Below are 26,612 nucleotides of genomic sequence, written 5' to 3'. Positions count from 1 at the left end.
CTCCACCACTTGAGCCACAGTGCCACTTCCGGCTTTTTTCTTTTTGCTTATGTGGTGCTGAGGAATCGAACCCAGGGCCTCAGGCATGCAAGGCAAGCGCTCTACCACTGAGCCACCTTCCCAGCCCCAGAAGCAGTTTTTAAGTAGAGAGTCTTTCATCTTTAATGCCTTTGATGCCTTTATTAGATATTTTTAGCCTATTAATTGTGGTGAGCCTGCTACCAGAGGGCACTTCTTTTTCTTGCTTGGTATGCTTTTTCCTTCTTGGTTTGGTGATTGCGGTCAGGACACTTTGGTCTTAGAACATTAGGTGGCTTAGGCCTATGTTCCTTCCTTGGGTGGGTGGGAAGCCGTGTTCATGGCCTGGGGGTGGTCAGGAGCAGATCTTGATTACAGGCCCCTGTGCCTCCCAGCAGGCTCTTGAGTGACATGCAGAAGAAGCAGGTGGAGAGGGGAGGAGGGCTGAGCTGCAGGTGGGAATGCTGGGCACTGAGCGACACCCAGGGCCTCGAGTGTCTGTGTGGATCACCAAAAGGAAAGCAGAACGAAACTTGTCCTTGTGACTTGATTGCATATATAAATGGTGTGTTAATGTCAGTTATTCAAGGTCGTTTCTGCCATACCTCGTACTCATCAGATTTCTGTTACTGTAACCAATACCTGGTAATCAGCTTAGGAAGAGGAAAGCGGTGTTTTTGGCCCGCAGTTCCAGCTGGCATGGTTAGCTTTAGGCCTGCAGTGGGGCATGGTATTGTGGCTGGAGGGGGTGGTGGAGAGGAGAAGAGGAGAGGAAGAGAAGGGCTCTGGGCGACTCCCCCAGTGGGCAAAGACCACCTGGTAGGGCTCACCGCTCGCCGACACGCCATCGCCTCCCGGCAGCGCTGGGCCGCCCGGGCTTTCGCGTGTGGGCTGTGGGGGGCACTCCATCTTTGTCAGCTAGAGCGTCCATGAACGCTGGAGGGAGGGACAATGCACGAGTGGCGAGACCAAGACAATGGCTACCATTTAACCACGGCTTCAGCTTTTACACTACAAGCATGCATTTGGGTTGGTATTTTTGAAGTGTTTTTTACCTCTGACTGTAGAAATTAGAATTATGTCCATTTCAGTAATGGACACATTCAGAAATGTTAAAAAAAAAAAAAGGCAGAAAAAAGTTGGAGTGCAGTCCCTGGCTCCGTTGGAGGAGCCGTCTCCGGCCTTGCCGGCCTGCCAGTGGGCAGGGTGCCCGCTGAGCCCCGGGGCCGCCTCCCCCGCGCACCCCACCCACACCGGCTCGGGCTGGGTGCAGGTCTTGTCTTCACTGGCTGGGCTTCTTGAGAGAGGCCTAGTGAGTGTGACCACAGGCTCTGTCTGAATAGATGTATATTCCAAAGCAGTGACTACGTTTAGGCCAAATTCTATGCATTTTGACTTCACACCCTTTGACGTTTGAGCAGCACTCCAGCAATTCTGCAGACAAGTTAAGGACTGTTCTGAGTTTTGGCTGTGTCGCCTGTTGCCTAGGCTCATGGTGGCGCGTGTGGACAGCAGCACAACACACGTGCACAGCGAGTGGCCGGCGCCCCTTCTGCCCTTCCGCAGGCCCAGGAAAGCTACTCTTACTCCTTGTTTTGCAGAGATAGTCTAGATGTACACAAGCATTCAATCGTCTTGTCTTTTCTGTGGGGTCCAGGGCGGGGGTGGGCACGTCGGTGATCAACGCAGCCCTCTGGGGTCATTCCAGGGGGGCCAGCCTCGGCTTGCCACGCCTGCCCTTCTGCATTAAACTTAGAAGCACCAGCGTGGCAGAGAGACACAGACAGGGGGATTTTTATCAGTGCGATTTTGGTGGCAAAAACCAGAAAGAAAAGGGCAGAAAAAAGGAAAGAAGTGAGTGCCCGTCAGTGATATTGTTGAATAAATGGTGACACATGGATTGTGCTGCCTCGCTCTAAACACACCCTTGACTCTCGCCCAGAATAGGCTTCAAGGTGACGGACGCTTCTAAGGAATGGCAGTAGCTACTTAAATTCCATTTCATTTCGTACAGGCTTTTGTCTTGGGGGAGCGAGTGGTCCGAGGCGGGACGGGACGTGGAGAGTCTACGTCCCTGTCAGCAGAGCACTGACCTCCTGCCGGCCGAGGTGCAGCACCATGGTGGGTGGACTCCAAGCCAGGTGCTCTGTGGGCTGAAACCGCACGTGGGGGTGGATGACCAGAGCCTACACTAAACCCTGTAGGGTCAGAAACAAGACATTTTAAGACCTGCAGAAGAGAGAGAGGGGTGGCCGAGGGCTGGGCGATTGCTAGCGTGTCTTGCCAGGAAGCTGAGGTAAGTGGCAGAGTGGTTCCGGGATCTAGGGTAAAAATGGAAAGGCATTTGGGAGCAGCGGTGTTCGGATACCATTTCCGGGTTTCCCTCTCCACACAGCCGTTTGCTGTGGGTTGTTTATCTCACGATCCTTTTTTATCTGTGCTCCTGGCTGGGGCCACTAGGAAGGGGTGGAGACAGATGCCATTTGAGGAGGGCCTGAGAAGTCCTTGAAAAAGACCGTGTTCCCCGACCCCCTTCACAGAGGCGCCGGACCTTTCCTGGTGGAATAGCAGCTGGATGCTGTTAGCAGAGCCCTACGTTGTTCACGTGGAGAAGGAGGTGGAGGAGGCCCCTTGTTTGAGGTCCGTAGGAGAGTAGGAGGTCTGCACTACGGACCTGAGACGGAACACCAAATGAAAAGGAAAGGGTGAGCAGGGCTCTGTGTGAGCTAGAGGCAAAGGAGATCGCCACCTTCCCTTCCCCACCCCACGCCTCGCTTCCCAGGGAAGATCGTCGCCACGCATTTGTGTTTCTAGGCTCTGCTCCTGTAGAGATGTTGCATCTCCCCTGTTCCTCCTCATGACGTGGCATGCCAGGAGGGATCTGACAGCCCAGCGCCGCCTCCTTCCTGGGAACAGCGCTTGCTTGTGTGTTTGCTGTTTAGAGCAGAAACTTTAACTGATAAAGAACGCTTTTCTGAGGGAAGCTGTAGAGCGTCTCCACATATCAGTCACTATTGGGTTTGTGTTAGGGAAGTACAGCGTGGCAGCTAACTCCTGGGCTCAGGTTGGGCTTATGGTATAACTCGTCCCCAAGCCTGGCTTGGCAGTGCTGCCTTTCCTCCAGGTCTCTATCACGCTGTACTGAGTGAGAGACTGTACATTGCTTCAGTTGCATCTAATCTCATTAGAATAGCACATTCCCTTTACTGCAGCTGCCTTTGAAGAACTCATTTTCTACCTGATTTTCATGTCATGGACTGGTTGGTTTCATAAATCCTGAGGATGAAGGGGAAGGAAGTGGGAGCTGGCGGTGGCTGTAGGCTTCTGTGTTTTGATGTGATCCTCTGTTCTTGTTTGATTTTTCAGTAATGATTTTCCCTGTTGAGCTCCCATCTTTAAATGTTTCCTGGGCCTAAAAGGAGCATGTCTGTCTCCCAGGCTTGCTGATGGGCAGGGGGACAGCGTGTGTGAAGCACCTGGCAGGCACCCTGCCCGCTACCATTGTCACCGACTAGAGGCAGAGGCTTGACAGTGTCAGATGGGAGGAAGTGGAGACCTGGATCCCATCCCCACGTCTCCCGGGGATCAGCATCTCCAAGATGGACCCTCCCGTCTTATCCTGCTTTTCTTGCTGCTCTATTTTTATAAAACAATCCTGCACACCTTTGTGAAAAGTACTACATTTAAGAAAGTAGACTCCTGTGGTGTAATAAATGCTATGATGAAATAGGCAAGACATTTACTACATTAACCAATGTAGTAAAAATAAAAATTTGGCATATTAAAAAAAAATAAGCCAGGTGCTGGTAGCTCATGTCTGTAATCCAAGCTACTCAGGAGGCTGAGATCTGAGGACCTCGGTTCAAAGCCAGCCTGGGCAGGGAAGTTCATGAGACTCTTATCTCCAAATAACCACCAGAAAACTGTAAGTGGCACTGTGGCTCAAGTGGTCTAGCCTTGAGCTGAAGAGCTCAGGGACAGTGTCCAGGCCCAGCGTTAAGTCTCATGACTGACCCCGCCCCCAAAAAATGAAGTAGATAAAAGAGAGGAGAAATTCAGCAGCATACTGCATGTCAGCCCGGAAGGGGGGCTGTGGAGCGCTGCTCTCCTATCCCAGCGACTGTAGAAGGAACTTAAGCACTTCCTGACGTATTGGTCCCTTCTTCAGCTGTCAGAGCTTGTTCTCTCTCGGTATTTCAGTTGTTTGAGAACCTGTCACCTGTATGAGGTTTCTAGGAACAGTTGAAAGCAGATTACACCCTGGCCCTTTGCTTTGCGCCTGCCGCACTAGGCAGTGTTTGTGGCTTAGCTTCCATAGCAGAAAACATGTGTGACAGCCGGGCTGCGTCTGAATGCCCGCAGATTCCTCTGTGTCTCCCCTTGGCCCCGGAGCAACTTGCCTTGCTAGCTAGCTAGCATCTGTCTTTCCTCTAAGGACAAAGCCGCTCATGTCTCTCCCAGGTGCGAGCAGGGGTATTTTGCTTTGAGCACCCACTTGTCCCAGTAGGAAATTTTAGGTTATACGTTATGACTGCACTAGACAGACGTCGTCCAGCCTGGATTCATGATTACAGAGTTGTCATTCCTCAGTTTCTTTCTTTCTTTCCATTTTAAAGGAACTGAGCATCTTGAGGGTTCCTAAAAGGATTGTGGGCTACTGATCAGAACTTTGTCTTGTAGCCTCGTGCCTGTCACGCACAGTGTGGGTTTCCTTTCGTTTATGTCTTCGTTTATTCTGAGACTATCGGGTGTTCTTGATAATTCTCTGGGAAGCCAGTCGCTTGCCTTTTCTTCTTAGGGCATTCTCTCTGTACTCCTTCCCAGAGCTCATGCATTAAAGATGGCTGTAAGGGGACCTGTTTCCAGTGTCTGCTCTAGACCCTGTTAGCGGTGCTACATTGTGGGTTGACTTGGGAAAGATGGAAGGTTAATGCTATGTTTTGTAGTGATAGACTACTTCCTCTCCCCCCACATTTCTCTCTCTCTTTTTTCCTTTTCTTTTCCTTTTTTTTTTTTTTCACTTTGTGCTGGTCCTGGGTTTTGAACTCAGGGCCTGGGCACTATCCCTGAGTTTTTTCACTTAGTGCTGGTTCTATACCACTTGAGCCACAGCTCCAATTCTGGATTTTTGCTATTAAAGAGTCTCCTGGACTTTCCTGCCTAAGCTGGCTTTGAACTGAGATCATCAGATCTCAGCCTCACAAATAGCTAGGATTTCAGGCATGAGCCACTGGCACCCAGCCTGTGTCTTGTCTTTTTTTTTTTTTTTTCAATACAGGGAGATTGTTTCTTTTTAAAAAGGGGCCAGAAGTATTTATGCTTTTTCATTGCTGAGTTTGAAATAAAACTTGTGAAGGAAAATATAATTGCTACACTTGTCACGCATGGAGAGCCAGGTTTCATTTTGCCCTTATGCCAGCTCTGTGTTTCCAGGTTCTGTAAGAACAGCTCAGCACTGGGAAGGTGTCAGGTGACTTGTGAGGAGTCCAGATCTAGATAAGAGCACAGCAATCCAGGAGCTAGGGAGGCTCCAGGGCTGATACAGATGCCAGGCAGAGACCGGGGGCGTGGCTTCAGCCTGACTCCTCCATGTTTAAGCCATAATGCCAGGGAAGGTGCAGCACAGCTTGGAGAGAGGAGTTAGGGAGCTCAGGGAGATTCTGCTGGCCAGGCTCCGGGGGGGAGGGGGCGGCGCTGGGCAGGCCGTTGGTGGCGGTCATCTTCACTGGCAGGCGGGCTTGGGCCGTGAAAGCGTGTCTTCCTGTGGGTTCCCGGGTGGGCAGGCTTCCGGCACTGCTGTTGTTGTTGGACAAGGAGCCAGTGAAGCTGGTGCCTGGGAGGCTGGTGGACAAGGAAGCCTTGGCTCACATTGTTTATCTGTGGTCCACGCAGGTTACTGGAGACACGGCCACCTGGCCTGTCAGCCCCTGGCAGGTCCTGAGGTGTCACTGCTTCTCACTGAATTCCCTCTCGCTCCCTATTCCCCGTTTTGTCCTGCTGGAAAAGGTTTCTTTAGAGAGTGGGGAGGGAGGGTGGCGCCGAGGACTCAGGCTCTGAATTCTTGCAGGTACTTAGCCCCCAGGTGTCCCTGGGAGGTGGACGTGTGTTCCTACGAGGGGGGCTGCAGGCTGAGCTCACTCAGGCTGCCCAGCGCCGGCTAGAGGGGCCGGGCGCTGTCCAGCCATAGCGGGCCTGCCCCTTGCTCTTGGACTCACTGTGCCTGCGGAGGTAAAGCTGTGGTCTGAAGCGTCTCGTGCACGGGTCATTCCCACATGGTGCTCTGCTCATCCACGAGGCCCATTTTTATAGAAGGCTTTTGTTGTGATGTGTATACGCACGGGTGTCACGTACTGGGATCTGGTCCACCCTGCCTGTGTTACTCTCTCTTACCCTCCTTTTCACCTCTCCATTTCTTTGATATTCTTTAGTGGGCTTGACCATGCTATACATATGCTATACATATTCAATGTACTTTATTCATATGCACTACCATCACTGTCTTCTCTCTCTTTTAATTGTATGAATACATTTCTATTTTCATGGAAGATCTAGATTGCAACCAGTCGTATTTCTACAGTGAAAAGCTCTTGGTGCCTTGCATATGTTGGTTCACTCTTGTAATCCCAGCTAATCTGAGGCAGAGATTTGGAGGAGGTAGTCTTAGACTAGTCTGGGCAAAGAATTTGCAAGAAGCCATGTCAATTAATAAGACGTGGGTGTGATGGTATGCCCCTGTTAGTTACATTGAAAACAAACAGGAGGCCTGTAGTCAGGCCAGTCTGACAAATGAATTCCCTCCTTGAAAAACAACCTAAGCAGAAAGGGCTAGAGAACTCAAGGTGAGTGCACCTGCCTAATAAGCAAATCAGTTCAAATCCTAGAACCACCAAGAAAATAAAAAGTTGTTTATAAGCTATGAAGGGAAGCTATGAATGTTATATCATCGTTTAAACCTTTATTGGAGCAAGTGTCCTCATGACAAAGGCCAAGGCCATGCTAACGCCGGCCACTGCTGCCGTCCTTTTCTTCTTGCTCCCTGGGGATGCTGTGTGCATTGCCATGTAGCCTGTTTTGTCTTATGACCCCAGTTGCTCTGTGGGTGCCTTGCTACTTCTCAAACATTGTGTACTTGCGCTGCTTAATTACAGCACAGAGTACATCTCCCAGGCACTGAAGAGCCTCGGCAGCTTCTGAGTGTGAGGAGAGCGTACGCACCTCGGCCGAGAAAGCGCTTTCCAGACCCGCTGTTCAGCTGCTGCTTGTTTCCTTCATGAAGCCATACTGGACGGTCATCAGGCAGCTTGTGCTTAGAGACCTCACTGTACCCCGGAGGGCCTGCCACACCTCAGTCCACGTACGGGAGGATGTTTCTCTCCCTTTAGCTTCCTGCTTTGGGGACAGGCTGTTCAAGCCTAGTTCTTTTCCCATGACAGGCATTCGGTGTCAGTGAACTGTTTGGTGTTCCCTACTGACCTCCTCTAACCTCTCACTTCCTGGGGCCTGGTCAGGGTCCTCCCTAGCCTTGTTCTTCTCATGTCCCTGTACTGACAGTGTCCGGTGTCCTGTGCCTGTACTGACCGTGTTCCAGTGTCCTGTGCCTGTACTGATTGTGTTCCAGTGTCCTGTGCCTGTATTAACCGTGTTCCAGTGTCCTGTGCCTGTACTGATTGTGTTCCAGTGTCCTGTGCCTGTACTGACCGTGTCCCAGTGTCCTGTGCCTGTATTGACCGTGTTCCAGTGTCCTGTGCCTGTATTAACCGTGTTCCAGTGTCCTGTGCCTGTACTGACCGTGTTCCAGTGTCCTGTGCCTGTACTGACCGTGTTCCAGTGTCCTGTGCCTGTATTGACCGTGTTCCAGTGTCCTGTCCTTGTACTGACTTGTTCCAGTGTCCTGTGCCTGTATTAACCGTGTTCCAGTGTCCTGTGCCTGTACTGACCGTGTTCCAGTGTCCTGTGCCTGTACTGACCGTGTTCCAGTGTCCTGTGCCTGTACTGACCGTGTTCCAGTGTCCTGTGCCTGTACTGACTGTGTTCCAGTGTCCTGTGCCTATACTGACCGTGTTCCAGTGTCCTGTGCCTGTATTAACCGTGTTCCAGTGGCCTGTGCCTGTACTGACCGTGTTCCAGTGTCCTGTGCCTGTACTGACCGTGTTCCAGTGTCGTGTGCCTGTACTGACCGTGTTCCAGTGTCATGTGCCTGTACTGACCGTGTTCCAGTGTCCTGTGCCTGTATTAACCGTGTTCCAGTGTCCTGTGCCTGTACTGATTGTGTTCCAGTGTCCTGTGCCTGTACTGACAGTGTTCCAGTGTCCTGTGCCTGTACTGATGGTGTTCCAGTGTCCTGTGCCTGTACTGATGGTGTTCCAATGTCCTGTGCCTGTACTGATTGTGTTCCAGTGTCCTGTGCCTGTACTGACCGTGTTCCAGTGTCCTGTGCCTGTATTAACCGTGTTTCAGTGTCCTGTGCTTGTACTGATTGTGTTCCAGTGTCCTGTGCTTGTCTTGTACTGATGGTGTTCCAGTGTCCTGTGCCTATACTGACCGTGTTCCAGTGTCCTGTGCCTGTACTGATTGTGTCCCAGTGTCGTGTGCCTGTACTGATTGTGTCCCAGTGTCCTGTGCCTGTACTGATTGTGTTCCAGTGTCCTGTGCCTGTACTGATTGTGTTCCAGTGTCCTGTGCCTGTACTGATTGTGTTCCAGTGTCCTGTGCCTGTACTGATTGTGTTCCAGTGTCCTGTGCCTGTACTGATTGTGTTCCAGTGTCCTGTGCCTGTACTGATTGTGTCCCAGTGTCCTGTGCTTGTACTGATTGTGTTCCAGTGTCCTGTGCTTGTGCTGATCGTGTTCCAGTGTCCTGTGCTTGTGCTGACAGTGTTCCAGAGTTCTGTGTATTTCTTATTGGTGTCCATGACCCAAACCTGGGAAGTAACGTGGTTTTCATTTGAAGTTAGGCATATATGTTTCTGTGGTACAATTCATAATGCTGTTAGTTTCTAGTCCTGATTATGTAAGGAAGAATGAATACACTTTGGATGTGAAGGCTTATAGGTCCATGTAAAGGAAGGAATCTTTGAAAAATAACCAGGTTTTACAGTTTGGCTGCTTTACGTGAAAAGTTTTTTAAGTCTAAAGAGGTTCCTCTTCTTGTTACCTCAATTTGGCATGTTTAGGACTGTGTCTCTGCATCCTGAAAAGGACAGGATGGGTCCCTGTGCCTTGGCTCAGAGACCAAGAAAGGAGCATGGAGTATTCCCAGGGGTCACCTTGGAGAGGAGGAGAGTCGGCTGTTTGATGGACTGCGCGGCACCCGAGGGGCTCATATACTCAAGACGCTCCTCATTCAAGTCTGTATCTTGGTTTTCTGCCTCCGCAGATTTTCACTTTATATCTTTCCTCGGCACAGGCAACCGTGGAGAGCAGGGGTGAGGAGGAACTGTCCCTGTTTGGAAATGAGCCACTTTAGTGCAGTGCTTTCTGCTTCGCTGTCCTTCGCCTTGCTTTCCTCAGCCTCTGCACATCTGCTCCGCTGCCCTCTCCATCAGGACGTAGCATGTGCACCGCTACTCGTTCACACACACAGCGAAGCTCTGGACGCAGGGAAGCGTTGCAACAGCTAAGGCTGTTGGCTCAAGTGCTCTTCCTTGGGGATTGTGTTGTCTCTGTAACAAATGCATGCTTTCACTCTCCTCCCTTGATGCTAGCTACACAGTGATCTACCTGAGTCCTCCGTTCCAAGCTTCCTGGATGCTAACCGCTAGCTAGGAGCACATCCTGGCCTTCCTCACAAAGGGGCCCAGGAATCCGTGCGATGGACAGCTGCCCCCGTCATTTCTTTTTCTTTTTGTGCCAGACTTGGGACTTGAACTCAAAGCCTAGATGCTGTCCCTGAGTTTCTTTTACTCAAGGCTAGCATTCTATCACTTGAGATTTTTTTTTTTAAATTCAGTGGAAATAAGAGTCTTACAGAGGAAGTGGTGCTGTGGCTCATAGTGGTAGAGCACTAGCCTTGAGCAAAAGAGCTCAGGGACAGGGCTCCAGCACAGAGTTCACGTCCCACAACTGGCCAGGAAAAAAGAAAAGTCTCACAGACTTTTTTCTTGGACTGGCTTTGAACCAGGATCTTCAGATCTTAGCTTCCTGACTAGCTAGGATGGCAGGCGTGAGCCACCGGCACCCGGCCTGTCATTTTTAAAGTATGGCAGAGCTGGCTCTCACTCTTCTGACACAAAAGCTGCTGTGTGCCCCCTGTTCTGACCAGGAGTTAGGGCAGGAAGTGTTCACCAGCAAAGGTGAGCTTTCAGAGTCTGGATCTGGAACTTGTAAATGCAGTTCTGGGTAGAGATTTTAGTAAAGCCATTGGACAGCCAGGTGTTGGCCGTCTCTTAGCCGCAGTGAGGATTCTGAGGGACTGTGGTGTTCTGAAGATGTGTTACTGTTATTTCCCCGGGGCCTCGCCGCGGGGGGGGGGGAGGGTAGAATGAGGATAGGGGGGGCGGGCGAGGGAGGTGAGAGACTGGAGGTGCTCTGGAAAAACCACTTCTGTTCTGCTCACGTAGCTGGGTAGAAACTCAGGAGAGACAGAGAGTGAGTAAGAAGCTGGTAGTGGAAGAAAGGTCACTGGGAGCGGTGACTCAGTGGGCGGGAGTGTGGGGTGCACGGGCCTGTGGGCATGATGGCCACCAGGGCAGGGCTAGGGAGGACATTGGACTTGCAGCCACAGAGGCTGAGGTGCGGCTTTGGTGCCTGGCACGCCCTGTTGTCTGTCTGAGGTGCAGTGTGTAGTGACCACTGGTATGATAGGTGTGTAAGCGAGGGCTTTCCAAGGGTGTGTAAGCCAGTGCTTTCGAAGCTCCTGGAACCTGGGACAACGTGGCCGAAGTTATTAGGATGTGCTGGGGGAGTAGGGCCTCCATGAGAAGCTAGAGCTCCGTGGTCTCCTGCGGCGGGGACCACGGTCATCTGGCAGGCAGCCGGCGGGCACACCTTCGTGCACCTTCGCGGGCCAGCACGAAGTCGCAGTCTTGCTTTGCCATGCACGTGCAGACGGATTCTGAGTTTCCAGCCCTGAGTCCCGAGTGTTTGGAAAGTCTAAGTTCAAAAGCTAAGAAGTCTCACGTGCTTTCTCTCTTTGCGTTTAGAGCCTCGAGCTCTGTGCTGGTGCTGGGGTGGGGCCCCCGGGTCTGCCGGGCATTGTCTTCCCCGTGGCCCGGCGGTGGTGGCTCTCTTTTGGGCGGAGGGGCCCTGGGAACCGCAGGCCTTGCTCCTCCCGCCTGCCCTCCTCTTGCGCCCTCTTGAAGGCTGGCCCCATTCAGTGTGGCCTGGCTCTGCCTGGGCATCCCTGACATCTTTCTAGCCCTTTCTTACAGGCTTTCATTAGTAGGAAGAATGTTTTTTGAGTTACTTGCTGTGTTTGGACAGTAACTGGAGTGCCAGGGAGCCGAGCCGGTGGAGACTGGTCACAGCGGCATGGAAGTCTCTTCTTGAGACCATCCATGTATTTGCTCCCAGCAGACGGTTGATTTCTGTGCAGAATGCCTGTCTGTGTGTGGTCTTTCTCTGCTTCTGGGAATGAAAGGAGGCCTTAAAAGGTCTCAGCACGATTCTTGTTCAGCACTCCATCCCAGCTTGATGAGGTGAATTCCAAGGGCAGCAAGATGTTATCTGGCATTGCATCAAAGTCTCCTGCTTCGGGGAAGCGATCGTAGCTTGCTGCTGGGCTGGCGGCCCGTGCGCTGCTAAAGCACCTGTACTAGGAATCACAGCACTTCTTGTGCACAGCCTTACCCCAGTCCACTCCTAGACGGACCTCTGCGGTAGGGATGGCTGCTTTTCTAAGGCACCGGGGAGGTGAAGGGAGCTGCGTGGGGCCGCATGGACAGCCAGTGAACCAGGGAGCACTGCAGGCCTGAGCCTATGGGCGTCTCTTCTGGTCTCAGGAGAGTCTGAGTCCTGAGCTGACCCCGGGGGCCTCACCCTGTGTGTGAATTCTCTGCACTTGAGGATCATGTTGGGAACCCAGTTCTGCCCGGTGCAGGCTGGCTTACGGATTAAGGTAATGCTGTGTTTGGAGTTCCTAGTCCAGGGCAGCCGGGCAGTCCTCATTATTTTAAGGAGCTGCTTTTGTAATAATTAGGTTGTCAGGTTTTTAAAATTGGACTTTCCAAGGCTATTCTAACAGCGAAACATTTCAGTTTTAAAGTACTTTAAATGTCCCTGTGGGAAGTCCTTCTTTGGGAGAGGCCTGTGGCACCCTGGGCCTGCCTTGTCAGTCGGTGCCATTCTTCCTTTTCCAGAGAGAAAAGGAGGAGGGGTGGTGGGGTGAGGCCAGGGAGGCCCCTCGGCGCTGGCAGTGGAGCTGGAGTCCAGAGGTAGCTGGCCGTGCTCTCTTGTTCTGTGCCAATCCGGGTGGAAGAAGTTGGGCGCTCAGCTGGGGGAGGAGGCAGGAGGCCGAGCTGCCCGGGAGCTCAGGAGGAACTCACACTTCCTTCTGTCTGGGCACCTGGGAGAGGCGGCTGGTGTCCTGAGGGCCTGGAAGCTCGCTCAGGCGCACCTGTGGAATTGGGGAGCATCTCCCGTTCTTCCAGTCTCCCTTTGTCAAGTGTTCCTTGTGGTGGTTTTGGGGAAGGTGTTCCGGCCGGCAGGCACTTACTAAATAATGCCGAGGAGCCGTGGGCCGCCACAGGGAAGGGCTGGCTGCGGTGTGGGGTGGCTTGGCCTCCGCGCCAGCGCCCGCCCGTGCGTTTCTTACGGAAGGAGCACTGAGACTGCTTTGCCTCTTCACCCAGGTTGCCGGTAGGCAGTGGAGTAAGCAAACAGCTTTCCCATGAGCAGCGCTGAGAAAGCAGACCTACTAGACTTGTGTAGGGACAGGGCCTCTCAGCCAGAGCGTGCGCAGCAGGAGAGCCTGTGTCCTCTGCTCGTCCGGGTTACTTCTGGGCTGGATGTTGTGTTGACTTTGTGAGTGTGGTGACCTGCGGGAGATGTGTTTTGGTTTTTCGTCACTGTTTGGGAGTTGCTAGGGAATATCTTGTTGGTTCTTTCCATTTTGCTGTTTTACTTAGCCGTGTTGGTCAAATAGTAGGAAACTGTGAGAGACAGAAGTGAAGAGGATTTACTCTGAAGATACTGGGCTGTCTATTAGAGGAACGCGAACACTTGGGAACAGAGGAAATCCTCATGCTAAAAATCACACAATTTGAATCCTAAATTGGCATTGTGGGAATGTGGTGATGCACATGGAAGCCTTTGTGCGTTTATAACATGCTAGGGGGTTTCTGGAACAAGTCTGGCCCGTCTCCACTATTAAATTCTGCAGTGACTACAATCGGCTCATTCTGTTTCTGAGAGCTGGTGCAGGCTCCCTACAGTGTGCGCCCGGCCCGCCCAGGGAGCCGGGGACCACAGTGGTGCAGCTGCTGCCTTCTTGTTCCTACAGCGCGTGCTGTGTTCTGTCCCCTCTGCGTCTGGAAAAGTACTTGGGCGATTGCTTCAAGTAAGCTTTCCAAGATCAAGACGGCAACTTCATGGCTACCAGGGCAGGGCTTCATTGGTTTTGCAGCTTCTTATGAGATGCATCCTTGGCTGCAAAGACACACAGCATTGACTGGTTAGTCAGGTCCCTCCCTCACCCTTCAACGTCTCTTGACAGTGGTTTAAAACCAATTACTGAGGACACCGGACAAAGTGCTTCCCTGGAGTTGGAGTGACTCAAAGTAGCATTCATGTTACTGATGGAGATGCACTGTTAGGTGGAGGCCCGTGCGGGGGGCGGCCCCGTCCTGCACGTGGTGCCCCCTGTCAGGAAGGCCCCAGCGTGGCAGGCAGGTATCTGTGAACAGCTTCCCAAGATGGGGAGAGCTGAGCCCGAGCGGTGTGCGCATGCACCTCCGCTGCCCAGCCCACGCAGCCCGGTGCGCTCACCGGGAACGTCATCTCAACACAGCCGCTCACTGGACGTCTCCCTGGACCCTTTGACTCTGTTGCTGTGGTACAACTGACTATAGAGCAGCTGTCCTCAGTCCCCCAGAGGGAGGGAACAGAGTGACAGCCAGAGATGAGCTATTCTCCCGCCTCCCTGTTGCGCTTCCGCACACCCCTGCTCACTGTCTCCAGCTGTCTCCTGGATGTCCTCAGCAGTCAGGACTTCCTGTTTGGCCATCCTCGCTGTCTCCAAACCCTGAGGTCTTTACCTTGGATAAATTGTACTGAATGCATGACAGAATCTTCTCAGCAGAAACCCTGTTCCTTGTCAGTTCCTGTGTACAATGAGTGAAACATTAACCACGTCAGAACACCCTGGGTCCAGGTATAAGGACTCTTTAATCAACGTCACTGAATATGGGTTTGGCTTCTTGTTGGAAAGATTCTACCCTTGCCACAGCCCTCCCCCGCCCCCTCCGGCCAGATTTAAGTGTGCATTCCAGGGCTGGCACTCAGGAACGTCCTGCCTCTGCCTCCCACATTCTGAGAGTGTAGGTGTGTGCTCCCACACCACGACTGGACGCACAACTCTTTCCTTTGCTTTCTTTTTTCTTTTTTTGGATAGTACTGGGGGGTTGAATTTAGGGCCTCATGCTTGCTAGACAGGTGTTTTACCACTTAAACCATGCCTCCACTTTTTTGTGTTTGTTATTTTTCAGGTAAGTGTTCGCATTTTTGCCAGGAACCATTGGCTTTGCTAACTTTTTGCCTAGGGTGGCATTCAGCTGCTGTTCTGAACTGCTTGGATTACAGGTGTAATCCAACCTGGAGCTCTTTTATTTTCTTTCTTTCTTTTTTTTTGTCGGTCATGGGGCCTGAACTCTGGGCCTGGGCGCTGTCCCTCAGCTCTTCAGTTCAAGGCGAGTGCTCTACCACTTGAGCCACAGCGCCACTTCTGGCTTCTTTTGCTTATGTGGTGCTGAGGAATCAAACCCAGGGCCTCATGCATGCAAGGCAAGCACTGTACCACTGAGCCACCTTCCCAGCCCCGAGCTTTTTTCTTTATATGTAAATTTGTTATACCTTTATCTTTTCAAAGTTTTCTTTGATGATACATTTGACTAAATAGGCTTTGTACAGATAAACATTTTGGTTTCCTACAATACAAAACATTAATACCATATAATCTTTATTCATTTGGTTTATATTCTTTTTAAAATCAGCACATTAACTATTTTAAGCTGTTTTTCCCTTCTAAAATTCATATTATATTTTTAACAAAATAATGATTAAATATATATATATGTACATATATACATAGATATTATATACATACACGCGTGTACACACACACACACAATTTTGTATTTTTCTCCCTTAATTCTAAAACACATGTGTTTATTTTCTATCATGAAATAGTCTCTGGGAACCTGATTTTTAATGGCAATATAATAGGTCATGTTTGCATGTGGCATCCATGTTTGTTCGTTTCCCTGTTGTTAGTGTCTCAAGCTGACACCTGTTTCTCCCTCATCATCTGGATCTTTGCCCTGCCCTGCCTGCCCTGCTGGGACCCAGGCCTGCAAGTTCTCTGTCTGCACTGCCAGTTTTGTCTCCCACACCAGCAGCTAGGCGCCCCTGCGTTCAGGATTCCCACCGCAGAGGGGCGGCCCTCGTGTCTGGGCCTTTTAATAAGATGTTCTTTTGTCCAGGGGATCACAGCCCTTGCCCAGCCTTCTCCACTTGTCTGATCATAACACAATAAACAGAGTAGTCCTGGCGTCATGATTTGCAAAGTGATTTTCCCTTGAGCGATCTTAATTATGGGGGTGGTGTTTATAACTGTTATGGATCACTAGTGGTGACGGCTTGGTGATTCATGGAATGACAGCAAAATATTTTAATGCACTAGCAAATAAGAGGATAAAATTATTAGTGGAGGGCAGAATATAGAAAGAGTAGAAATGGACTGGTTTGAGCCAAATAAATGTAGGCATTTTTGTTATAAATTCTCCAGGGCACACATGGTAGCACTCAGCGGGAAATGAATTTGCTTCTCAGAAATTGGTTTCTCTGAGACTTTTTAGGGCCATGTAGGGAAACTGGTCAACAATCATTTCTTTGTTGCGTAAAGAAAAGGGTTCCTGTGCCACTGTAACATGAACCTATTAAAATTATATTTTAGAACAGGAAAGGCTATTTTTTGTGATCTATTTAATTTATTTGTCCTTTGAGCAAATAAATAAGGAAGGGAAAATATTTGTCCCAATTTCAGAGTCTAGAGGAAATGGTTTTATTGAGAGATTAAGCCTTGTTCTCATTTCGTATTTATTAACTGTTACTTGTTTCAGTAGCATATGGGTATAAATTTTCTACTTTTGTGAATAGAAATGCTTTCTATTGTAAATTAGCAGTTCATGATTGAACAAATTTATGTGATACAAAGTGATGTTATGATTTATGAATACAATAAAGAATTATTTAGTTTTCATATCCATCATCTCAGATATTTAACAAATTTTTAAAAAATGCTAGCTGTGATCTTTGTCCTTCATTTTATTGAACTATGTGCCTTCTGTGCCTAGTTTGTTGAAAGTTTTTTTTTTTTTTTGGTCGGTTGTGGGGCCTGAACTCTGGGCCTGGGGGCTGTCCCTCAGCTCTTTAGCTCAAGGCTAGCGTTCTACCACTTGAGCCTCAGCCCCCCTTCCAGCTTTTGCTGCTTATGTAGTGCTGAGGAATGGAACCCAGAGCCTCATGCATGCAAGGTGAGCACTCTACCACTGAGCCACCTTCCTAGCCCCTGAAAGTTTTTCATTTTTAAATCGCATTTGAGTTTTGTCAAATGCTTCTGGGTGTGATGAGATAATTATGGGTTTTATTATTCATTTTGTTAATGTTCAGCCATCATCCTTGTCTCCCAGTGTAAGTCCAGTTTGATCATGGTAGATTGTTAATTTACATTTAACATATTGTTGACTTTGGTTTGCTGGCATTTTGTTAGGAATTTTAGCATCTATATTCATTAAGAACGTTGGCCTGTGATTGACTTTTTCTGTAATGTCTGTATCTGACTTTGGTTTCAGGGTAGGGCTGCTTCTAAAAGAGTGAAAATGTTCTTCTCTTTTTAATTTGTTTGAAAGGTTTGAGAAGAATTAGCATTAATTCTTTAAAACTATTGGAAGAATTCTGCTATGAAGCTGTCAGGTCCTGTGCCTCCTTCTGTTTTGTTGTTGTTACTGATCTAGTCTGTCTCTTTACTCAACATTGGTCTGTTCAAATATTGTATTTCTTCAGGTCTTATGCATCTAGGAAGCAGCAGTCCATTTCTTCTAGTTTGTCTACTTCGTTGGAATATTTGTGTTCAAGCCATTTTCTTATGGTCCTCCACATTTTTGTGGTATCAGTTGTGACGTCTCTTACATTCCTGATTGTGGGTCTCTCTGTCTCTGTCTCTCTGTCTTCCTAGACCAATTGAAAGACTGTTAATTTTGTTTTCAGGAAACCAGTTCTTAGTTTCATTGACCTGTTCTATTGTTTTTACCGTCTGTACTTTATTTCGGCTCTTACCTTTAATCCTTCCTTCTGCTAACTTGGGTGTAGTTTATTCTTTTACACTTTCTTGAGGTTTCATATTAGGTTACCTGAGCCTGCCTGCTTTGTGTTTCTTTCTTTCTCTCTTTCACTTACACATACAGGTATTTGTTGCTGTAAGTTTCCTTCTCAGAACTGCTTTTACTGTTCTGTGACTTTTGGTTTGCTGTGCTTCCATGTTTCTTTCAGGTATTTTTTGAAGGTTTCTTTATAATTTGCTTGTTGACCCAATGTTGTTGAGGAGTGTGCTAATCTCACACACTTGTGAGTTTTCTAGAGTTCCCTCGGTTTTCTGACGTTGATTTCTAGTTTCAGCCCATTGTGGTTGGAAAGGTGCTTGATGTTATTTCATCCTTTTAAAGTCTTCTGTGGCTTGGCTTCTGCCTCCACCTGTGCTTTGCCCTGGGGAGCATTCCAGGTGTGCTTGAGAAGAGTCATTCTGCTGCCCTTGGCTTGGGAGCCCCGGTGTCTGCCTAGTCCATTTGTTCTGAAGTTGTGATCAGGTCCAATGTCTCCTGTTAACTTCCTGTCTTGGAAAGTAGGGTATTAAAGTCCCCCGCTATTACTGCTTTGCAACCTGTCTCTCTTTTTGGATCTTTTAATGCTTGTTTTATGCCTTTAGATCTCCATATTGGATGTAGATAGACTTACAGTTGTTATAACCTCTTGATTAATTTCCCTTTTTATCATGATGTAAAGTCTTTCTTGTCTCCTTTTACTTTTTTAAATGTAAACTCAATATCCCTGCTCTCTGTCAAATTTCTCAATAATTTGTGATTCTCTTTTGAATTCTCTTCTGCATCTTGGGAGATTGTCCAACATGACCACAACACTCTAATTCCAGATTGACTAGGCAGTGTCACCAAGACTGCCTGGTTGTTCATCAATGCCTCTTGGCTTCAAAAGGTAGACCACACTTTTTTTTCTTCTTCAAATGCTCTTTAGCTACATCAGTTAATGACCTGCGCCAGACTTTGTCTTGTCTTATTAAGTCTTCCTCTTGTCAGGGTTTTTTATCTGCATGTTTGTGAAGGCTCCGAGCCCAGGCTCCTTAAGAATCTGGTCTTTCAGATACCTGCCTCAGTTTCTATTATGTCTGCTCTGTCTGCTGGGATTGAACCAGCACAGCCGTCACCTTTGCGCTTTCGCACACCGGTCTCACTGACATGCTCTTGCCCTTTGTTTGCCTGGCAGTGAGGCTTTGTATGCTGTGATGCTCCAGCATAGCTAGGTTTTGGCATTTTTCCTAGTGAATGTAATTAACTGATGTACAGTGTCAGGAATGTCACTAAATGTTGGTAGACCTCAGTTTTCCTATCTCTTTAATTAAATATTTAAAAGTCCTTTCCTCAGCGGTAACTGTATTCTATTAAATAAATATATTCATGGGCTGGGAAGATGGCTCAGTGGTAGAGTGCTTGCTTTGCATGCCTGAGGCCCTGGGTTCGATTCCTCAGCACCACATAAGCAAAAAGAAAAAAGCCAGAAGTGGCGTTGTGGCTCAAGTGGGAGAGCGCTAGCCTTGAGCTGAAGAGCTGAGGGACAGCGCCCAGTCCCAGAGTTCAGGCCCCACGACCGGACCCCCCCCCAAAAAAAAAAAACCAAAAAAAAATAAATATATTCATGTGTATCCCCAGGTTAGTGTTCTGGTACAGAAGTATTCCTTTTTCATTGATGTCTACTGATTTCTGTACATTCTGTCTTTCTGGAGATAGAATTTTCATACCCTATAATTCATTTATTTAAAACCACACAATTCAGTGGTGTTAAATATAGTCACAGTTGTACAGCCATCACCACAACCAATTTTAGAACATTTCATTACTCTGAAAGAAACTCCATACACATTAGCAGTGATTTCACATTTCTTAGGCATCTGCTAATCTACTCTCTGAGATTTTTATGCATTTTAAACTCTATGAGTGATACAGTATCACGTGTTAATAGAGTTTTTATTTTTCTTATGGCACATGAAAGGTATTTTGAAATGCTTCCTTAACCTTTTTAGAGCCCCAATCACCTTTTGGCTGTTTCCTGTTAATTTAAAAATGACATATATTACACATTAAACTTATACTTTTTAAAATTAAAAAAAAATCTTTTTTTGGGGTCGGGTCGTGGGGCCTGAACTCTGGGCCTGGGCGCTGTCCCTCAGCTCTTCAGCTCAAGGCTAGCGCTCTACCACTTGAGCCACAGTGCCACTTCCGGTTTTTTTTTTTTCTGTTTATGTGGTGCTGAGAAATCGAACCCAGGGCCTCATGCATGCAAGGCAAGCGCTCTACCACTGAGCCACCTTCCCAACCCTTAACTTATACTTTAAAAAGATATACGTGTTTTGTGGAAAGTCATGGAAGAGCAGAGCAGTGTTGTGGTTCACCTAGGGCTGCCCCTGCTCTGCAGTCTACCTGTGCACGCCGGAGGAGGAAGTGTTACTAACGCTTTGCAGTCAGTCATGCTTGAGTGTTTGCTATAACCCTTTCCAGCCCGCATTCCTGAGAGGAATTCTCGGCTTTAACCAGACTGGCTCTCTCACTGTCTGTTTACGACTCTTGGACCTCACCCTTTTCTGTAACTTTTTTAAGTTCTAGGGGACAATACTCTTGGGCCAGATGTGATGCTTCACCCCTACAATCACAGCCACACAGGAAGTATAGGTAAGAGGGTCATTGTACAAGCCCAGCCCCCAGCAAAGATTGAGACCAAATCCCAAAAATTCTTAAAGCAAAATGGGCGGAGGCTTGACTTCAGCAGTGGAGCACCTAGTGCCTGGCAAGTGCATGGCCCTGGATTCCAACTTCAGTACCACCTCCAAAACAGAGAGAAACACACAATTTGCCCTGGATAAATTTTATTCAGGATGTGTTCTCTTAATTTTTATGAAAAGCAATCACTCTGTGATATCCATAGATTTTGCAGCGTGCTTTCCCCAGTTTATACGTGTTCGTCGTGGCAAATCCTATTTTCTGGTAGGCCATTAGGGGTAGCAGATTTTTTCCACTCCGAGTCTCATTTTAATCTTTCGGCCTATTTTATCCATTTATCTATCAAAAAATGGACTATTTTTCTGCTCTCCTATACTTGGGTGACTTTGTGAATTAATCAGTGCACGGTGGTAGAATTCATCTTACAAAGCCTGGCCTGAGAGGCTTTGCAGCCTTTTTCTGTGCCCTTTTGAATGCTGGTCCAGAGCCTGATACAACAGAGCTACTTGGATCCAGGAAGGAGGACAGAGGCCTTGTAGAGAGTGGAGGAATTCCAGTAAAGGGTGGCACTGATTGCCAGAAATAATAGTAAGGCCAGCCACATAAGGCTGGCCACATTATCTAAACGAGTGTGCTTTCATGAGTAAGAAATTTAAAAAAATCATGTTACTTTGAGCTTCAATATTTGGCGGTGTTTTGTTATTAGCATAAGCTAACTGGTTTATATAGTATATCTTAACACTGTTATAACTTTTTTTTTTTTTTGTCATGGGGCTTGAACTCTGGGCCTGAGCGCTGTCCCTCAGCTCTTCAGCTTAAGGCAAGCGCTCTACTGCTTGAGCCACAACACCACTTCTGGTTTTCTAGTGGTTTATTGGAGATAAGAGTCTCATGGAGTTTCCTGCCCGGGCTGGCTTTGAACCGCGATCCTCAGATCTCAGCCTCCTGAGTAGCTAGGATTACAGGCGTGAGCCACCGGTGCCTGGCTGTTATAACTTTTGAGGTAATTAAGGAGTTTGGTCCATGGATAGTCCTTAAACTCACCTCCAAGCATCGAGTGTCCTTCATTCACTGTTAACTGTGTGTCTGTTGTTTTACTCATGTTACTGTTATTGTTTGCATAGATGGACATTTTACTTCTTCAGCACAGCTTGAGACAGAACGCCTCTGCCTGCCTGCCTGCCTGCCTGCCTGCCTGCCTGCCTGCCTGCCTGCCTGCCTGCCTGCCTGCCTGCCTGCCTTCCTCCCTCCTTCCCTCCCTCCCTCCCTCCCTCCCTCCCTCCCTCCCTCCCTCCCTCCCTCCCTCCCTTCCTTCCTTCTTCCTTTTCTTCCCTTATTTCCTGAGATTTCCTTTGCTTCTTTCTAAAAAGCAAAAGCGAAGTATCAACACTGCCAAAAGAGAAGGAAAAATCTTGTCAGAAATGGAGATGCTTTTGTTGATCTAAATGAAAGACTCCCTGTCTACTGACAGCAGTGGCTGTCAGAAGGGTGGAGTGGAGTAGCGGGGAGGTGGGGTTCTCAGTGCAGAGCTGCATGTGCTGCCTGGGTCAGGGAGGTACACTCCAGACATGGTGGGCTCCCAGCCTGGTGTCTGCGTGTTCCGTCACGTGACTGCTCTGTGCCGGGCACCCTGCCCAGACAGCAGCATGAGCTGTTCATGGTGTGCCCCGCTGATGTCCAAAGCAGGGTGGGAGGGGCACAGCCTGTGAAGTTCTTCTTGACTGGTGGTGGTGGCTGTTGAAAACTTGAGCACTGGCTGTAGCGTTAGTGGCACCGCAAGGATCGTGTAAGAAGGTGGGTATTTTAACGGAGCGGCTGGACACTGTGTTCAGATCCACTAGGAAAATAATTATTAGTGGTGTAATTTTATTTTGGGGTCATATCAGATAGGATTGTGTTTTAGTCCAGCATGCACTCTTCTAACTTGACTCAAGCGGGAGTTGTGACAAGCCCTCGTGGAGGCTTTTTAACATGCAACATGAAACCTTTCAGTTGCTTGCTGTTCAGACCCTGTTAGATGTAGGAATTTGTACTCTATAGTTTCCACAGATGCACAGCAAACTTATTCACTGCAGTTCTGAGTACTTTCTTGGCTTGATTTCTTGTATGACGTCTGAATGGCCCCTGGTTATATGGAATTGGTGCTGGTTTTTGTACTTTTGCTATTATACCTTTCCTGGAAAACAAAGTGAGCCTTTCATGCTTGAGTAAACACATGGGGGTGTATTATGAAACTGTCAAGACTCTGAACAATCATGCAGGCCCATTTATTCACTTAGGTGGCCCCTGTGAATACTTCAGTATAACTAGCAGAAAGACATGTCAGTGGCTTCCCTGAACACACAGAACCCAACGATGTGAGAAAGCGGTCCAGAGGCCCGGGTGCTGGCGCACACCTGCAGCGCCAGCCCTCAGGACCCTGAGGCGGAGACTTGTGGATGTGAGGCCAGCTTGGCCGGGATGCCCACACCTCATTTCAGAACCAGAAGAAAAACACAATCCTCTCATTGAGCAGCTCATTGCAGCCGTCACTTGTCAAGGTTCAAAGCCTATTGCATTTTACACTATCTTTAAACTGTGGTTATCTGAAAACATGAAGCCGTTGATGGTGCTGTGTTCTGGCCTCTGCGCTCCGTGTGTTTCCTTCCAGTCAGTCACATGCACAAGTGGTATTTTTATACACGCTCCTTGAAATCTATTTTCTTTTAAAATCATGTTTGCATTGTAATTCCTTTTCAAGTTCTGTGGTCTTTAGAATAGTTTTGTTTGTATAGCCTTGGATAATTTAACAACTAGCTAACCATTTTCCTTATTTGAAATGATTTTTGTTTGTTTAGCAGTGTCCTGTGCTTTTTAGTTAAGGACTCTGCTGTCAAGCTATGCCCTCAGTCCTGCTTTTAGTTTTTGTTTTTCAGAGAGTGTCTCCTGCTTTCTTTGCCTAGGCTGTGCTGGGACCGTGGTCCCCTACGTCTGCCTCCCCAATAGTAACATCATGCCTGACACTTTGAAAAAAATATATGCACACATACATTAATTTAGCAGAAAATAATGTAAAGTATATTTGTGCATTGTTTTTCTTATTTTCAGTAACAGGATGAAGAGAGATGCCTCAGAAGTGCATAAATGGATTTGAAAACATTTCATCTTTTATGTACTGCCCAATTGCCTTTTCAAATGCCGGAGCCTTCTTACATGGCTATATCCTTTCCTTTTACCAATAAAAAGGAGAAGTTAAGGGGCTGGGAAGGTGGCTCAGTGGTAGAGCACTTGCCTTGCATGCCACAGGCCCTGGGTTTGATTCCTCAGCACCACATAAGCAAAATGAAAAAAAGCCGGAAGTGGCACTGTGGCTCAAGTGGTAGAGTGCAAGCCTTGAGCTGAAGAGCTGAGGGACAGTGCCCAGACCCAGAGTTCAGGCCCCACAACCGGAACCAAAAAAAAAAAAGGAGAAGTTAATTAAGGTTAGCATTTAAAGGTTACCAAACATTTGGAGTGCCAGGTAATCTTAATAGAGACTTTGGTCTCTTTGTTAGTTCAATTTCTGTTGTTTCAAAATAATCTATGCACATAGTTGACAAGTTCCTTAAGTTGTATGGGGTGGATGAGCCGGGACAGGAGGGGAAAGCTGCTCCTGTCCCCTCCCTGCCCCCGGCAGTTTGTTGTTGACATTTGAGAACCCAAGCATTTCTGCAAATATGCTTCCATATTGCTAATGGCTTACTTTGACAGCTTGATTACCCCTCACCCAACACACACTGTACCAGCTATCCATTTCCTGTTGTGGAAGATGAACCCTTCACTCTTACAGTTTCTAAGTCATCCTTTTAATATTGATGCCACATAGATTTCAGTAGAGCTGTTGTAATAGTATGACTATTAGCTATTCATAATCAAACTTTAAATTATATCTTAATATATTGCACCTTGTATGTTTCCCAGGATTAGTAGCTCTGTCCTTTTTGTGCTTGCTTTATCTATTCCTGTTCCTCATTTAACATTCCCACCGAGTTGCATCTCTACTCGCGATACTCCTAAGCCTGTGAAGGAATTTCCTCAGATGTGTGCTCATCCATCTCTTTCCAGCTGGGAGCCTGTAGATTGTGCTTCAGTGTGGACAGGTTGCTCTCAGAGCCACACCTCAGTTGACATCTTATGATTCTCTTCATGATTTTTTCCCGGGAATTTGTTTTTTCTTTCTGGGTTTTGTTGATTCTGTTTTCTGGATCTTTTTAAGTTTCTATCCCTATTTTGATGTTTTCCTGAGACAATGCAGGGAAGGTCGTGTCTCGAGGCTGAGTGTCTGCAGATGCCTTTGTTCTGTGGCATGGTGGGTGAGGGTTTGGGTTGGGGTTGGGGAAGAATGACCTGCAGGGGTTCTGTTCTGAAGGCCCTGCCTCCTTGCTGTCCATTTCCGGGCTGCTGGTGAGTCCGTGGCATTGGATTCCCAGCTCTTCACTGAAGCGCTCTCCTTGCCGCTGGGAACTTCCAGAGTCTTATTTTTGGAGTTTTGAGAGTTTACACTGTGCCTTGCTCTGTCTTTTCCTTTTCATTCCTTTTGCTGTCCTGATGGTGTGCCCTTTTGAACCAGAAAAACATGTCTTCGGTTTCCTATTTTCTGTCTCTGTGGATGTTGTCCCAAGGGGGCTGCGTGCCTCGTTTTCCCTTCCTGTGCCTGTTTTCACCCATTTCCCCATCTCAGTTTCCTTCTGAGAGGTTTTATTAACTTTACTTTTAAAACCACTTCATTAGTTTGTTGCTGCTTAGTACTTTTTAATGTCAAAACTTACCATTTGTGACAGCTTGCTACTTCATCTCTGATTTTTCTAGGATATTTTTCCACTGATGAGGTTTTCCTCTGCTCCCTGCGTCATGTTTGTTTCTGCTAATGGGTTTGTGTTTGCATGTGTAGGGGTGTGCATTCATGTGTGTGAACATGCAAATATACATGCCCTTCCTTCCCCAAGTGACCAGAGAGGCTTGCTTCCGTTTAAGTGAGAGATGCAGGCACTGGGACGTGGGTGAGTGGGCCGCTTGGCAGGTGGGTGCGTTGCTTGCCGCCTGAGCCGCTCCCCACGAATGGTGGGCCCTCAGCATCCGAGAGTCCATGCACGTGCAGGCTGTGGAGAGTGCGGTACTGTGCATGCTGGGTCGCTTTTCCCCTAAAACTGCCCAACTGCTGCCAAAGACATGTTGCTTTTCAGTGGTCTGAGCTTTTCACTCCCCACCTTGCTTATGAGGCACTTGGTGTTTGGGGGCAGATTTGCACCTACGGATCACACGATGACATCGCACTACTGATGTTGGCCCTGGGCTCTGATTGCATGTGTAGAATTTCAAATTTAGCTTTCACTTTTGGGGGAGAGGTGTATGTGGCTGGGGGGGGGCGCCTCACTGGCCACGCAGACTGGTGCCCTGGTCTTCCCAGAGTGACCTTCTGCCCCTTGCCCTTGGCTGTGTTTGGAGGTATTTCTCAGGAGGGAAGCTTCCCGTTTCTTACCTGGCTGTGTATGTAGAGAAGGGAATGCAAGGATGACACGTAAATGGGGATTTGCATCCGCTCTCCTGCCTGCACAGGAGCCTGGTCCCTGATCTCGCTGGCTGCTCCTAGAGCAGGCTTGAGCTTGCTTTGCTTCTTGAACTGGTTTCCATTTCATCACCAGTTTGCTAGCTTTAACAGTTTCGTTGCACATCTATTTTGCCTCCTGTTCCTACTCGTGTTTAGCGTCCTTGTGGGTTTATTCTGTGTGTCTAGGTTTATGTTCATCTCTGCCTGAACTCCCCCGTGCCACTGGCATGCAGTTTTTGTGGAACAGGAGGGAAGGGCACGTGCTTAGTCTGCCATGCCTGGTGGAAACATCAGGTGAAGACTCTTTAGATTCTGATATTTGCCTGGGATTGACTATTACTGACATTTTTTAAAATTTCGGGTAGGTTGATAGGAAGCTGCAGACAGCACTGCAGCGTCATGTCTGGGCCAGCACGGGCCGCGCCGCAGGGCGCAGGGGCGCAGGGGCGCAGGGGCGCAGGGGCGCAGGGGCGCGGGGCGCAGGGGCGCGGGGCGCAGGGGCGCAGGGGCGCAGGGGCGCAGGGGCGCAGGGGCGCGGGGCGCAGGGGCGCAGGGGCGCGGGGCGCAGGGGCGCAGGGGCGCGGGGCGCAGGGGCGCAGGGGCGCAGGGGCGCAGGGGCGCAGGGGCGCGGGGCGCAGGGGCGCAGGGGCGCAGGGGCGCAGGGGCGCAGGGGCGCGGGGCGCAGGGGCGCAGGGGCGCGGGGCGCAGGGGCGCGGGGCGCAGGGGCGCAGGGGCGCGGGGCGCAGGGGCGCGGGGCGCAGGGGCGCAGGGGCGCGGGGCGCAGGGGCGCAGGGGCGCGGGGCGCAGGGGCGC

General features: G+C 48.9%; 1 protein-coding gene across 4 annotated transcripts in view; it reads left to right on the top strand.

Moving 5' to 3' along the window:
- The window catches only part of Lrrc1 (leucine rich repeat containing 1), an 88,782-nt gene that overhangs the window by 18,136 nt on the left and 44,034 nt on the right, over positions 1–26,612 (top strand). The window contains exon 1 of one of the 4 annotated variants that reach the window (XM_070017283.1): positions 2,582–2,723. The exons of 1 other annotated variant lie outside the window; for it this stretch is intronic. Coding sequence is in view for 1 of the 3 variants with exons in the window: in XM_070017282.1 (XP_069873383.1) it covers positions 12,025–12,072 (48 nt within the window). In the remaining 2 variants the exon portion in view is untranslated. Of the gene's footprint in view, positions 1–2,581; positions 2,724–12,009; positions 12,073–21,937; positions 22,028–26,612 lie in introns of those variants that run through there. 2 more of the 4 variants (XM_070017282.1, XM_070017285.1) reach the window with 2 other exon arrangements.

This window comes from Dipodomys merriami, unplaced genomic scaffold, assembly GCF_024711535.1.
Source record: "Dipodomys merriami isolate MVZ:Mamm:240054 unplaced genomic scaffold, mDipMer1.0.p SCAF_122, whole genome shotgun sequence".
Taxonomy (NCBI): Eukaryota; Metazoa; Chordata; class Mammalia; order Rodentia; family Heteromyidae; genus Dipodomys; species Dipodomys merriami.
This window is presented reverse-complemented; position numbering and strand designations above follow the sequence as displayed.